Raw genomic sequence first — 15997 nt, 5'->3', positions numbered from 1 at the left:
TCAGATTAACTGCAGCCATCTTGCAATATTTGCCATCTTTAATAGGTTTTCTGTTTGTTTTAGCTTCACTGTTTAGCCTTTTTTTTTTCCTTTTTCATGCGCACATACACATCTGAAACACCAGTACAGGACCAAATGTATATGCAATACTGATAATCTAACATAATCTTTTATCTTTAAATAAAAATGTTCTTGTGTCTTTTTCCCTAGTTATTGGTTATTATTTATATACTTGCAAACTACGCTATTACCAGTAAGTCTTATTTTAACATACAGTTCATCAAATGATTCCAGTTTCTTTGATTTGCCCGTGGAGCTCAATTTCTCTCGAGATATACACCTTAACTGAGCTGTGCTTTCCAAAACACCTTGTTCTGCTGATATGAAGGTGACTCATCCGATGCTGCCGGAGGTGTGTTCAGCCTGGCACTAATCTGGTAGACTGGTTGGCAGGGGAGTCTGCCGGGTCACACAGCCCAATAGACACAGAACACTCAGCTACACACTTTTCATCTTCCACAGGTGGGGAAGTGGAGTGCGTCCGGAGGTCTTAACATCACAGAAGCGCCGAAGCGAAAAGGGATGAACATCACTGATTCCCTGGCCAACCGCTCCCTCGTCATCACCACCATTCTGGTAGGTCACCTGTGTAGCCTGGCATATAATATGTCCTCGAGGATGTCCTATTAATAATACCCTGGAATGAGGTTTCTTTTTTTCTTTTACTTTCAATTCATTGTAACATTAAAAAGAGATGCACTCAGCTTACATCTGTTTTCATTGTGACTGACACAATACATTGCCAGCTCTCGAGTGATAAATCACACATCAGACACTATGTTATAATTGACGGTTCTCTAAACCCTCCATCCTGCAGCAGTTGGACAATCACACTGTAACTAGGCACTGTCAAACCTTGAGTATATAAAAAAAACACAACGGCAAGAATGAATCAGACAGTGTGTTTATCTGATGTAACGTAAGCTGCAAATCTTAGCGTTCCTGGCTAGCAGGCTTTCATTTACAATTACAATTGTCATGACATTTGAAGCCTGACAGCAGGTGGTGTTTTATCAACCTCTGTTGTCCTTGTTGATATGAATTTGCTTCAGCCAAATTTAACCTTACTTCAGCCTGTTTCCTCCTCCTGAGCCTTTGGAATCTAATTTCTACAGTAAGCGAACCTGGTGTTTCTTCTAATTTCAGCCAGCCAGCTCACCTACAATATAAAATTCTTAACAATTTTATACTGCTAAGATATATATTGCCCTGAACAATAATACTGTCATGTTAACAATATGGCTAAGTGCAATAACCAATAACCTGGAAACGGCCTACGTACTTTGGTTTTGAAAATGACCAAGAATTTCAATCTGTAGATCTGCTATTATTACAACTGCATATGCAAGAATAGAAATATTGATAGCTTAGGAGCAGTGTCTAAGTCAACGAATGTTTAATTATCAGTGATCCAGGTGAGATGTTAAACTTTCACCATGATCATCAAAGATCTGGGGCTTGTAAAAAGGAATAGGTAGTGAGATACAATGAGCAATCCCTGAGAATGGAAGTAATTATATGTTCAGACGTTCAGGAAGAAATGGACGACCCCTCCCCCACCTTCACATGCTATTCATTTGCACATCCCCAGTTGTATATGTACTTAACACTGTCACTGGATGTTGGGGTCTTTGTGGAGCTATCAGGGAGGTGATGACACAGATGTCCCCCTTGATGCACCTTTTCAGGACAGATATACAGCCTACAACAATAAACACTATCATTACGCCTATGTTGGATCACAGGGCTGTAATTATGACAAGTGAGGTCAAGGCAGGACATAATTAATGCCTATCAGGTGCGATCTATGTTAATTTTGCCTCAAAGTGCAGAAACAGAGCGAGCATTTAAGTGGTGGATTGTTGAACTGCTGTACAAGGAATTGCCAGCGTTTTCTGATGTAATGCTGAAATTACAGCCGTTTTAAGACATGTTCCTCACCAAGTGTCTCAAGTTAATTTCAAGTTTTCCGCAAAAATTTAAAAAGGCATTTGGATATTTCTGACATGCTCCTGGATTTGCAATTTCATTGAAAATCATTAGTTTAAGATCATAAAGCTGCCTACTTTCACATTTCTGATGAGTGTTTCAGCTCTAATATCAATCTCTCCTCTTAGCGTAATGACATTGCATCAAACTGATTCCAGTGATGCATGAACAAGACGTCTGACAGCTTTATAGTGATAACTCTGTCAAAGAGATTAAGGCACTTAATGTGTTTTCTCGCTTACATTAATTGTTTGCACTCCATTGCCTGTAATGTCTCTGCACAGGCCCGACCTCCCTCCTCTTTCTGTTATGCACGCCCATGCTGCGACTGTGAGGGTAGAACTGGTATAAACACTTTGATTTGACTTCAAACCTTGGGGAATAGCAAGAATTGGAAGGCTAGAAACAGATGGTAATGACTTTTTCCCTTAACATGCAAACTTTTTGATCAAGTTAATTGGACAACTTGAGCAAAGTTTGTGGCGAAGCACTTGCTCTCTAAATGCATTGTCATCAAGTATTCATAACTTATTATTTATTTAAGAGGCCATCCTAATTGTAATGTCCAAATGGCTTCACATTTTAATGGCAAACAATTAAAGATGTTTATCATTTCCTGTATATTTTTTTATAGGAATTTTTATTTTTTCCCTGAATTTATGGGATACATGATGTCTTGCTTTGTGTTAGGTTTGGCTAACAGTACTGTTTACAGGCAACTAGCCTCCACAAATCTAACAAACAGGACAACAACTGTGTGTCCACATGCCACCAGCACATGATGTTGTATTTGTGTTGCCCCCACCTTCACCCCCCTCCCCCATGGGGGGGTACATTCCCAGGGGATGTGCAGTGACCACCTATTTTCTCCTCTTTGACTGTACTGTTGAGAAAAGAAAAAAGAGAAAAGCAGGGTCACCTTCACTAGAGAATCAATTACTCTGCTTCTGAGCTCAGTTTGTAAATTATACATCTGGCTATTTGAGGCAATAAATTGTATTACAGCCCTTGCATAAATGGACCAACATGTTTTGAAGTGCACAGCGGGATATGCAAGTCTATCTGGCAGGGAAATGGTAACAGGCACTAAATAAAGGAAATCATTTATGAGCTATTCTGTGTTAGTCATTGTCACTGCAGGCATCAGCTCAGTTGCTCTCCCTTGGAGGTTGGTGACAATTGATGAAGGCAACGTTGTGGGCATGTTCCATTTCACTGCTGCATTCTGTTCCTAATCAAGCTTTTATACAGCTCAAATTATGAGCAGCCAGACAGGATATTACAGGCCAGTAAAGAGTGTCAGCCACCTGACCATAAAATGAACCGACCTGTGCACCAGCTATATAGGTCAACGCGCAGCAGTGTGGGGGAGAGTGTGGCAGGTTTAGTTAGCTGAACACTGCAAGCACACTGATAGCATAAACACGCCTTCTGTGTGCATTACCGTCACTATAGCAAATGCTGGGTACAGCTTTGCAATTTAAAAGGCATTTACTTACATTAGAGACTTGGGTCTCTTGTTGCTTATACATCAGTCTAAGAAAAACCTCAGCATTCTTTCATATTTTAACGCTCCCTGTAGCCGCACACTGAACCAGAATCTGCTGTCACTGCCTGTTAAACGCAACAGCGGCTCATCAGCTCAGATCACTTTGCTTCAATTAGGTGCATGTGCTGAAACAAATTGAAAAAGCTGACCTCACCATTGCTTTTCATTTGATCTTTTGGGTCTGTGCAGGAGGAGCCATATGTCATGCTTAAGAAGTCTGACAAGGCGCTGGTTGGGAACGACCGTTTCGAAGGATTTTGCATCGACTTGCTGAAAGAGCTCTCCAACATCCTGGGCTTCTCCTATGAGATCCGCCTGGTGCCTGATGGGAAATACGGCTCTCAGGATGAAAAGGGCCAGTGGAACGGCATGATCAGGGAACTAATAGAACACGTAAGTTGGACTCCATATTGTCTGCTTCACTGTTTTCCTTAAAGGGATACTATAACATTACAGGAAATGTACTTTTCTGCCCTGTTGCAGAGTTAGATAAGGAGATTGATGCTACAGTGACTGTAGCTGGAACAAGCAGCCTGTTAGCTTAGCATAGCAGTTGCCAGGCAACTAGAGAAGAGGTTACTGTTAACACTCCAGGTAGAGTGTGTTACCATTGGACCAGGCTAGCTGTTTTAATGTTAAGCTAAACTTACTGCCTCATCCAAGATATTTAGCATAGAGTGGTATAAATCCTCTCAGATTAGTCTGGACAAGACAATGGTTGCATCCCTAAAAATGTCAAAACATGCCTTTAATATATGCTGCTTCTGCAAAATTATGCAGCTCAATGTTTTACATCATCACAACTTGAACTTCCAAAAGCAATAGCATTGAAGTGAATGGCTGGTTATGTCCTTCATGTGGACAGTGATATAGTTATGATTGAGCACAAGTCAGGAGCAGCCTGCAAAGCTGTCAGTCACATTTATGGCACAATTATGTCAAGGTTGCCTAAATGTTACAAGTGTGTTGATGCCATTCGGTGAGACAAACCACTTCCTGTACAGATGGATGAATCACAGATCTGGGATGAGCGTGTAAACACTGCATATTGTCAGGATGCAGAGAAACACACCGACGCCAATCACCTTGCTGAGGCATACCGGGAAATCGCAGCTGTCTGTATCAAACTCAAAGGATTCAGCGGCCATGAAACAGCCCTACCACGAAGTGATGGTGGCAATTCTCCGCTGGCATTTCATAAGTGCCCCTGTCAGTGCTCTCTCTTTGTCCTCAGCCCCATCAGGTCAGCGCTGTACTCAGCTGAAAACTTGTAATAGCTTAAGTGGCATTTAGTGCAGGGAATCGTATGGCAGGAGTCAATGGCTTGGTGCTGAAAGGGTTGGGAAAGGTGGGCTCCCACTGCAGCACTTTATTTCTCCATCCAAGCTTTTTGCTAGATCCACGTTGATAACAATAACCTTGAGGGGAACAAATGGATTACTAAAGGCAGAGAATGCTGGCACGAAATGGAGATGCATAACTCGATCATTAAACAACGCAAGTGCTCTTTGTATTAGGCCGGTCTCTGATTTAAAGGGAGACGATGCAGGTGGTCGAAAAAGGCTGTGCATTAGCTTAGAGCCAAATAGGAAGAGGGAAAGTGTGACATAAGGTTCACATGTGTCATGTGAAGATGTAGCATTTGCTGATGGAGACCTTGGATGGCTTTGATACGAGTCTAAGCTGTTTACACACTTTTAGAGCAGTAGACAACAGTTAACTGGTCTAATTGATTTTTTTATGTAACATACCAATATTCACCATCCTTTTTAGGCCTACAGCCTTTGTAAATGGCAGCAGAAGAGAAGATTAGAATCTAGACTGCTAGTTATTGCTTTTACTGCTCCTTATCGCATGACCAAGGATGCATGACGTCGTCTTTGTGGATTTTTAGTCGGTTCTATTTTGTGGTCCGGTGCTCTCCTTACCCTTGTCGGTATGGATAAGCTGATCGTGATTCAGTAGACCTGAAACATAAACTTTAAGGCAAGCTCAGGAGATCTGACCCTGGAATGATATGAGAGGCCAGTGAAGCTAGAGATTTCATGGAACTACAAAACTACTGCAGTTGTTTTGCCTCTCAACTTCAACAGGGAACTGTACTCTACAGCTAGTTGCTGTTTTCTCATATATACGTATTTCATGTTGTTATCAGTTCAATTTGTATTCATGACTACTTTCCATTAACCTCTTAAAAACCTATTGCTCCCTCACACAGATAAATAAGATGTATAACAGTTTACTGGGGATCAGTGCATTTACTTAAAGAAGGGGCATGATGTTAGATAAGGTCTGAGGTACTGGAGAAAACAAGGAAAACATTTGGTTTAAGCTGATAAAATGGTGCTGAACACCAGACTCATGCATTCGTAGCTCACAAAGTCTGCCCTCATAAATCACAGTTGCTTTACAGAATTACACAAAACCGTTTGACTGACATCTTTTAAAGAGAACAAGGCCCTGGCTTATTAAAATCAGTTGTAAGCCTTCATTCATTTCTGTAATTCATCAAGCTTTGTCACACACAGAGGGAGATGTGACAGATATAGAGTAAAGCTCAGTGTGTGTGTGTGTGTGTCTTTGTATGTTTTGGTCTGAATAGGATATTATTGTGCGATTTACTCCCCACGTACTGATGCTTCTCAATGACAAAGTGCAATGTTGCCAAGAGTGATGATTTAGCATTGTGCAACATACAGCCCTCTATTTTCCTCTGTGTAGTCAAAGCTCACTGTGATGCCAAAGGGCATTGTTTGGAAGGTGCTAAATGATGCAACAGGCCTTGTTAAACTTGATTTAGTCACAATAAATGATCACTTTAATCATGCTGTGATGCAAATGTTAATAGCGTGCTTAGCACATCATTTGTTTCTGTCATGGCAATTAATCCTAGCTTCGACAGATAAGTTATAGCCAGCCCACATCCTCCTCGTCTACACAGACAGATAGTCCAGTAGATTTAGGTCAGAGTGAGAAGCTACAGTACAGCACTTTGTCTGTAGTGAGGTTGGACTGATATTCAGTGATATTCATTTTTCTCAAGATATGAAATGGTTTTCATACTGTAATATATCATTTTAGAGTGTTCAAGTTTTGAAGCACTGCTGAGTTGGACCATCAATTCACTGCTTTGTTTACTGTACTTTGTGCCTTGGCATGTGATGAATATAACTTTCAACTGCTTATCAGTTAAGCAAACATTGCATTGTGCATTGTTTAAAAAATAGTGAAAACATGAAAAAATTAGCATAGGTTTGTAAAATCTGAACTGGACTGTGTGGATTTTTAGATATTGTGCAAGCCTTGGTAACACACACATATACAAAGGTCAAAGGTTTTTTATTTGTCATTTCTTGTACGGTGTACATGAGATGAAATTGTGTGCTCCTAGATTAAAGTAGTAGTGGTTTACGAAAGTATCTGAGGATGTTTTGGTCCAAGGGGACAGCACATGACGGACAAGTGTGATTTAGATTTTTATCCCAGAAGCAGGATGAGCTGGCGGTGAGTGGCTGACCCATAGCTGGAGGGGCTTGAGTTCAACAGCCACGACACCAAACATGTTTGTCCCACTTGCCAAAGCACCATTGGACAGATCATAGTTCCCAGCGACCGCTCTCTCTGTAGCCTGCTGCTTATGCAAAGCGACAATTTCTTGATTACATTGTGTATGCTTCATCATTAGCCTGTTGTATATTTCAATATTTCTGTAGATGTTCAGGCATATCTATACCGTTGTTTAGTCTCAGCATAAATGTCATGCTGTGTATTCATATCCAGCCATGGCTTTTGTAAATGCATGCGTGACTACCCAATCAGACCTTTTAGCATTCCCACAGCATCCCTATAAAAAAAACTGCTGCTGTTATCTTAAGTAACCATTGAATAGTTCAGCAAAGTGTATTTCTGCAGAACAACTCGTTTCACAGAAGCACATTTGCACCTCTGTCTGTTCTAAAAGAGAAAGGTGCAACAAAACAGCACAATATAGTGCTGTATAAATCACACTAGTGGCTGCATATTCAAAGTTGTTCATCGACCAGCCTTGGTTGTCAACTGTATGATAATAACAGTGATAATATTCTCCACTGGCTTAATTACTGCATTAAAATAACTATAGTAAAAGGCTCACACTACCATTTCTTTAGTTCAGTGAGTTTAGAGTCAGTGGGTTGAAAGTATGTGGATCGTGTTAGTTGCAACTTCATGAATCCTCCAGGCTGTCGTCAGGTGAGGAAGTCCGGGGGGAGAACACCACTAAGCCTACCATCTGCAAACCCAGATAACGCCAAGCCATGTGGCACACAGCGGGGTACTATCAGGTTATCTTGCTTGTGCCCACTTTGTGTGCCTAGGCAGTAAGCAGAACAAGGACATGCAGCATGTATATTAGCCCACCGTGGGGATGTCTGGGATCGCATGCTGGTTGATCTTCCGGCTGAGTGGCAGGTTGTTTCAAAGCTGCAGTTGGCAGCAGACAACAGAGGGAGCGGTATGTGATGTACAAATTTGAATAGTTTAAGAGAGACAGCAGATGCACAGCAGGATGTGCCGGTTTTCTCATCTTTCCATCTCTTCAGAGGCCACCGTGCATTTAGCTACCACGGCGCTGACCGCAGGAGCACATAATCCACAGTACCATGTGAAAAGTGGAAATGTTTTCTTTGTGACCTTTGTTTACTGCTGCGTGGAACTTATCATGTGCATCTGTGGGAAGAGCTGTGTAAGCCACAGGGAAAGTTAAACTCATGCCTTAGGGCCTAGGAAGTGTGTTAAAATATGCTTTTTAAGGGTGTTAAAGCAAACACAAATGACAGAACACATCAGTTCAGAGGATGAGGGGAAAACTCATTAAGGTTGTATGTGTTTGGACCGGACAGGTCTCATGCATTTGCTTTAAATACTCTAAACAAACAGTCAGTCTCATATTATTCGTTAAAAAATGCAGCTGAAGTCCTGTTCCTCTCCCTGCAATCAGTATGTAGGAAGTAAAGAAAGCCTCCCTTTGTGAGCTGTCTTGTTTCTTGGAAGGAAGAGGAATCCAAGCGTGCACCAAGCAGCTGGTTTCATTAACCTCCTGTCCAGACATGGTGCAGGGGAGTTGTGCGGGCTGCCGATATAAATGGAAACATTCTGAATATGCAGTCATACGTATATAATAGGTGACTGAAACTTATCTGTCATGCTCGGCCATGTCCATTGTTCAGTATAATACCCTATGATGTAGGTATGTCATTCCAGTGCCAGTAGAGAATGCATTTGGAGACAGAACTGCATGTGAACATAGGAATGAACTTTAACATTGACTATACATGTATATTATCAATTAAAAAAAAGGAAAACCTTAATATAGATGTAATCCGATCTCCACACTTTATAACCCCCTATTATATAACGTACAGCATCAGTGAATCATAACATGACTAAGTCTACAGGGACTGTACTTATGCACAATATTGTTTTGAGCTTATTGTTTATCTCAGCAAGGTTAAGGTTGGAGATTAAGGATATGTTAATACATCTATTAGCTGTGGGGATATTTTATTCAAATCTTTAAATGTCATTCTGTTACTAAATAAAAAATCTGAGGATCACGAATGTCACTAGGATTTACCTTCAGAGCACCATGAATGTTTGTACCAGGGCAGATATGAGATCGTATTGCACTTCTTGGTAGATATTGCAAACTCGTTAGCACCCTTATAATTCATTTCATTTTTGACAAAGCATTTGGCCATATTTGTGATTCCAATTAATTGTTGAGTTTTTACCAAATTTCTTGGCAATCTTTCCTAATGTTGGTGATATTTTAGTCTGGAACAAAGCAGTGACTGACCGGCCAACAGACATTGTTAGCTTGCGTACCCCGCTGCTAGCTTGGCTAAAATAAAGTCTAATTTGAAACAGAAATCAGAGGAAAATGGCTGATTTTTTTTGGTTTTTCCCCAGAGGGCAGACCTGGCTGTGGCTCCTCTCACCATTACCTACATGCGTGAGAAGTTCGTTGACTTCTCCAAGCCCTTCATGAGTATGGGCATCAGCATCTTGTATCGCAAACCCAACGCCACCAACAACGGCTTCTTCTCCTTCCTGAACCCAATGACTCCCGACATCTGGGTGTACATCCTTCTGGCCTACCTGGGTGTTAGCTGTGTCCTTTTTGTTATTGCCAGGTAAGTGCACAAGTTACATTCAAATTGTCCTATCAGTCCCTCACACTTTTCTCCATGGGGTCTTTCAATAGACAGTAATTTACTGTTATCACTGCAGACTGAAATTTGAGTGCTCCAGCCAGTCTCTCAGACTTTGTTAGCTGTTGGGCAGTGATCAAGGCAGTTATGTCTGTATGTGCTGCACAGCTCAGCAGTAGGAGGAGGAATACAAAAAAGAAAACGACTCCAGCTGAGTTGCAAAGCCGAGTTGTTTCCTGGGCAATGTCTTTGGAAATACCATTGCAGCTTCAAATGATGAACCTTTAAAGGAACATTTAGAAGGAAAAAAAACTAAATACAGGGAGAATCATATTTAAATCATAATATTCAGCAGCATAAAAAGAATAAAATATATACACCTCAGGAGGAATTTCAAGAGATAAATCTATTTATAGTTGCTCATCAGCTTTAAATAAAACCCTGCCAGGAATAAGTTATGAAGTTATTATAGATGGAGATCTCATTTGATTGAATGAAAAGTGCCTCACTTGTATTTTTTGGGGGGAGTGAATACCCAGTTAGTATCATTGTGAGTATTTCCTGCTACTTCTCATGCAAAATGGTGCTTGAGGAAGTTCTAGAAAAGCAAGCGTTGAAAGGAGTTCTGGGGGCTTGAGAGCAGACAGCTGCACTCTTCTATCCTCATTTGTTGTCATGAGACCAAACAAATTCTGGAGTGGCTTCACATAAGCACAAAATCATCTTAAATTGTTGCATCAGTTTTTTTTTTGGAGGCCGTCCTAGGTAGCAGAAAAGCTGGAGCCCTAAATCTGCATCATGTGAGCACAAAAAAACAAACAGCAGTGAACAATGAGAAGGCTACTTCAGCACAAGAAGGTAATTGTAAATGCTGGACAGAGGAGTCAAGGCATTACCTACAATATTAGGCAACAAACACTTTGGCTTGTTCTTTCAAACGTATGTAATTATTTTGCAAGGCACTTTTAAAATTATTTGTTCAAAGGCAGATACTGTATTATTGCAAATAAACAAATAAAATGTACTATGACGCTTATATACGAGTGTGAAAAACACTGCTGCCTTTTATTTGCTTGTATCTAGAGTTCAACTAAAGATGATTTAAGAGGATTTAAGGAGAGAAGTGCCTCTTACTCTATTTATTATTCAGAAGTTCGAGAAATACATTTTACAAAAACAGAAAGATAAAGATAAATAAGCCACAGAATACCGATTAATAGAAGATTTCTCTAATGTGTTTATGTGGATAAGCTTTTACACTCCACTAGGCACGTAATGATGGAAGTTTCTGACTGTAATTCTACATTATATAACACAAGTAGGTATTTTTTCCATGTTTTGTCAGATAACAGTTTTGACTTCACCCATATATTCAACATACTGACAAACAAATCTTATTGTAATGCGAAGAGAGTGATACTGGTGCTGGACTTTTCCCATAGTCCGCAAATTCCACAGAAAGACCACAAGCTAAAGTGCAATGATTTATTGCTTTTTTCATTCACAGTGCCCTGTAGTTTATTTAGTGTTATTACTTAGTCAATCCCACACATAACAATGACTGCATTCCTGCTGAGAATGTTGGCTTCAAGCTGCACTGCACAGTTGCTGTGGGAAGATCTTTAGCCTTTTTAAATAACTGATTCCTCTTTTGAAAGATTTCCATCTTCACTAGGAACCAAGGGGATTAGCACTGCAAAGCCACAGACAGGCCGGGGGAAGTTGAAAATGATTGAGTGGCGGATTAAAGCATTGTTGAATTTTGTCTTTTTGTAGGAATCATAGACTAAAACAAAAACACTGAATATTTCCAGCCTTAATATTTGAAAGAATTGTGCTGTTCAGATAAGTTAGGGTTTTTATAACTTTTAATTTTGAAAGAATATAGCAAAAAATATGGGTTAAATGTCACTCTTTAACCAGTTCAAATACTGTGAATCAACTTGTGGCAACTTATGCATGTGTTAAATTTAAATTTGTTTCAGATTGCATGACATAAGCCTTATGTTAACCAGAACAATTGCAGTGTTGTTAGGGTGTGAAAATGAATATAATTTAATGACTAGCAGCATGTGAAACATTAGTGCAAAGTGCATTTTGCATGATTGGGTTGGAGAGTGCAAATTCAACATAATGCTTGTAAATGCGAACATGGCGCTTTTGCTTTATGTAATGTCTGGATGCCAAGCAGTCTGCAGATCACCTCCTCTTGTGTAGGCTGTACTCTTGGCCGACAGTTAATAGTGTTGTTTAGCTGACAGTTTTGTATAAGGTTGTACAGCACACAGTCAGAATCTTATGGCTCTGCTTGCCAGCACAACCTTTTTAGAAATTAGCAGAGAAGCAGCACTATTGAATCTGCACTGAAATGACTTTTGTGTACAAAGTGCTCTCAAAATAGTGAAAAAAAATACATTGCTCTTTATTCATTTCCGTCCAGGTCATGTGAGGGTTTTTTTGTTTTGCATGTTCGTGCAACAGTCCTAATCTCCATGCCTCTTCTCTATCACACCACCATGTTATCTGACCATGGCTTTCAATTTAGCATGAAAGTAAAACAAAATGAGACCAGGGAGGATTAATTGAAATGGCAGAGAGCACCACATTTGTACAGCAGCTGCCCAAGGCCCCTCTGATGGAAACCTTCGGAGAAACACTGTGAGATGGAAACATGAGTGCAAGTGCATTTGACATTTTAATGCATGAGGACCAGCACTTAGACAGGCCAACATTGGTCAAAAACCCCTGTTATTGTTCATCAGTTCAGATGTCTAATTGCTTAACTACGATGAGAATTAGTGGAATGATGGCTGGAAAAGACTCCATTATGAAGCCAATTCATGATTAACCACCAGTCTTGTTCAGTGTCTGATTAAAATAGACTATATTACCAAATATTTCTTATGCATATAATTAGACTGAAGTGTATCTATCTCTTGAACAATATAAGTTTCAGCCAATTAAATCTTTCTATATTTTTCTTACTATAGCCTAGCAGAACTCAAATACATACTCAAGATTTCTTGGGCTCCAGTGCGTGCAGCATTTTACCAATCTGTTGTGATATGTGATAATATATATACATTTTTGTTTAATTCATTTATTTAGCCTATTTATTTTTACACTTTCGACCAAATCTCTCATCAAAGCACCAGATATGTCACATTTCTAAGTGATACTACATATCTGGGGTCTAAGGAATCCAATTCTGCTCAGCATAACAACTGGAATACTGTACATTTTTTCACATTATACATTTTTAAAGCAGGGAAAGTAGTGACATTTAACATTTTTTATCTCAGCATCTGTTTCTGAAAATGACTTGTGCAATAATAAAGGTCTAAAGCATTTCCAGCAGGTGTCAAACTAAATGGCAGAGACATGGAAAGATGCCTGCTTTGTGGTTTCATGCAACTTGAAGAAGAGCCCTCACATTCTCAAACGTGACATTTTATACTCTATAAAAAATATTTTTGTGGATCGTTGGTCACCTTTAACTACAAAGAATATTAGAAATACTTGAGGGGATTTCTAAAGGTAAAGCCCAAAAACCAGCTGCAGTTGATTTAAAAAATGTTTTCATAACATTTCATAACAGTTTTTACATAAAACCAGCTAAACTTGTGGTCATATTGTTCCCTATATCTTATGACCACACAGTCACATTATTAAAGCTGCACTAGTCGATGTTTGTGTGAACATTGCTCAAAGGACTGTTTCATGTGTCAGCTGTTGTGTGTAGTGATTGATCCACAAGAACTGTTTTGACCCTCTCCGCAGTCGCCCTCAGCTCCACTGACTTTCTGTGTTCTTCAGTTCATTGTTTTTGTTTGAGTTCTTGCAGTTTGAATGTTTATTGCTGTATCTGAAAATAAGCAACTGCTGTGTTCCTCATGTCAACCTTACAGTGTAAGCTAATAATAGGAAAGGTTGTGTTTATAGCTTGTTCTACTGTGGCAAGTGGCCCAAACAAAATCAATCAGCGCTGCTTTAAGTACTGCTTTATAGAGCTGTTGTCCTAATGCAGCCAACAATAGTTTTGTTCCTCCAAACCAAAGGTGAATGTCTGAAATAGATGTAACTCTCAGAATAGCTCTCAAGCTATTGTGATTCAGTTTTTGAAATTCTCCTAAGGAAGGAATGGTGCTTCCACAAGGATAAAGACCGGATCATTCTTCCATTCTATTAGATCTCATGAGTTTAAAAACAGCTCTCCACTTCCTGTCTCGTTCCCAGGTTCAGTCCATACGAATGGTACGACGCCCATCCTTGTAACCCTGGATCAGATGTGGTGGAGAACAACTTCACCCTTCTCAACAGCTTCTGGTTTGGAGTGGGCTCCTTAATGCAACAAGGTATGGTGACGCACACATCCACTTCCTTGTCAAAAACAATTCTGTCAAGCCAAACCTCTTCCTGTTCACCGCTAGCTCCCACTTTCCGCCTCTTTAACTGACAAGCTCCATGATTTCCATTCCGTGACTGTTTTATAAGACATTTACCTGTCAAGAACAACTGCGCAGCTCAGTCTTACATGACAAAGGAAGGCTGTTGTCACCTGCCTGTTGTTCAAAAAGGGGAAGAGTAGGTGCCAGACACTTGTCAAAGATTGGCAGGTAAGGATGGAAAACAGTGCTGCATTTATTTGCCCATAACGCAGTCACTGGCCCTGCTCAAGAGCTTTCTGAGTGTTGGGACAAAAAGGGTAACTCGAGGTACATGTCTGACAAATGCCAGCTGTCAGCCATGCTACAACTGGCTGGTGTGATGTTTTCAGTATACTGCACCCACTATAGAGGATCCATATGTTGCACTCATAACCGCCAAACAAGTAGGCTGCCAATTAAATGTCACTGCTGCTGTTTGATTTATTATTTAGATTAATGCCTACATTAATAGCGTCAGAACAAAAGCAGCACTTTCTTCTTTCAGCAGCAGAACTCTCCATGTTTTGCTACACTTCCCAGTGCACATTTAATTTTTCCTTCTGACTGAAAAACCATAGGGATACAAATAGGTTTTCACTTGCAAGGTGTCCCTTAAAGGGATAGGCAAAGCAAATAAGCAAATGAAGCCCCAGAAATAACCTAATGAAGTCAACTGTGGAGGAAAAAGACCCAAGTAATAAAATGTTTAACCTCAGTGTAACAAGACAAATCAAGGAGGCTCAGTGAGACTCGGGAGTGGATCTGTGCCCGTAAGGATAGCAAACACATTCAGCAATTCATTAAGCACAGAAGCTCGGCAGCACTCTTGTGAAACTGCAGAGCAGCTCTGCCAATTTGCCAGTGCAGGCAGAGGGCTACGAGTGTAGCAGCAGCATGCCAGGAGGGAGAGCGACGAGAGAGAGAGAATCAGAACGAAATGAGCTAGTTAGTAGCCTATATTATTAAACTAAACAGGGGAGAATTCACTATTATAATTCGTACTATGGCTCACAGTGTTGTCTGTTAACGCCTGAGCCCTTGTGTTTCTCATATTTTCAGGTTGAGTGAAGCAGCTGCTGCAAATCAGCTCTTATTCATAGTTCCCTGAATTATTTTAAAAAAGAAAAAGAAAAAACACACAGGGATACCAACATTAATGAGGTTTATGTGTGTTCTCTCGCAGATTTGTTTGTATTATACATATTATATTATGCATATTTTTGTCGATTTTTTTTTTCTTGACAGTGATATTGAACATTTAACTGGTTCTGGCTTTCCGTGCCACACAGTTGTCCTACAGTACCTTGCAACACATGCTGCATGGTGGTATCTCCAGCGAGGTATATTTTGTCTGTGTCACATAAACAGACATCCCTTGCTTGTCTGCCAAGCACAGTGACAGCAGCTGAGACGGAAGCCATTTCCTTGACATGTTTAAAATGCAAATGGATGTGTTTGAGGGGATCCAAAAAAAAAAAAGAAATCTGCCAGCTTGTCTGTGGGAGGGAGGTGTCATAGACAACACAAAGAACACAAAATATGAGGAGGTGCAAAAGCAAACACTTTTCTTTACTTCAAATGCATTCTTGGGAGTCTCAGTAGGCTTAGGCTCACAACAAGCATATGTCTGATCGTTCCCATAAATTGGTTTCTCCAAATTAAATAATTTTTGAGAGTATGTTTGATTATGAGTTGATTTATTCCCAATCCTCTCATTCTCTCAAGCACTCTTTCATTTTCTATCCATAGTTTCGAGCCTAAAATATTATATTCTGTATTTA

General features: G+C 40.1%; 1 protein-coding gene across 1 annotated transcript in view; it reads left to right on the top strand.

Moving 5' to 3' along the window:
* Positions 1-15997, top strand: part of LOC146971677 (glutamate receptor ionotropic, kainate 3-like) — an 87579-nt gene that overhangs the window by 66429 nt on the left and 5153 nt on the right. The window contains exons 9-12 of the mRNA XM_085801091.1: positions 523-636; positions 3788-3991; positions 9548-9771; positions 14026-14144. Coding sequence (XP_085657217.1) covers positions 523-636; positions 3788-3991; positions 9548-9771; positions 14026-14144 — 661 coding nt within the window. The remainder of the gene's footprint in view (positions 1-522; positions 637-3787; positions 3992-9547; positions 9772-14025; positions 14145-15997) is intronic.

The sequence above is a fragment of the Trachurus japonicus genome, chromosome 16 (genome assembly GCF_045865225.1).
Source record: "Trachurus japonicus isolate A0001 chromosome 16, Traja_1.0".
Classification (NCBI taxonomy): Eukaryota; Metazoa; Chordata; class Actinopteri; order Carangiformes; family Carangidae; genus Trachurus; species Trachurus japonicus.
Note: the sequence above shows the minus strand (reverse complement) of the source record. Positions and strands in the feature narration are given on the sequence as shown.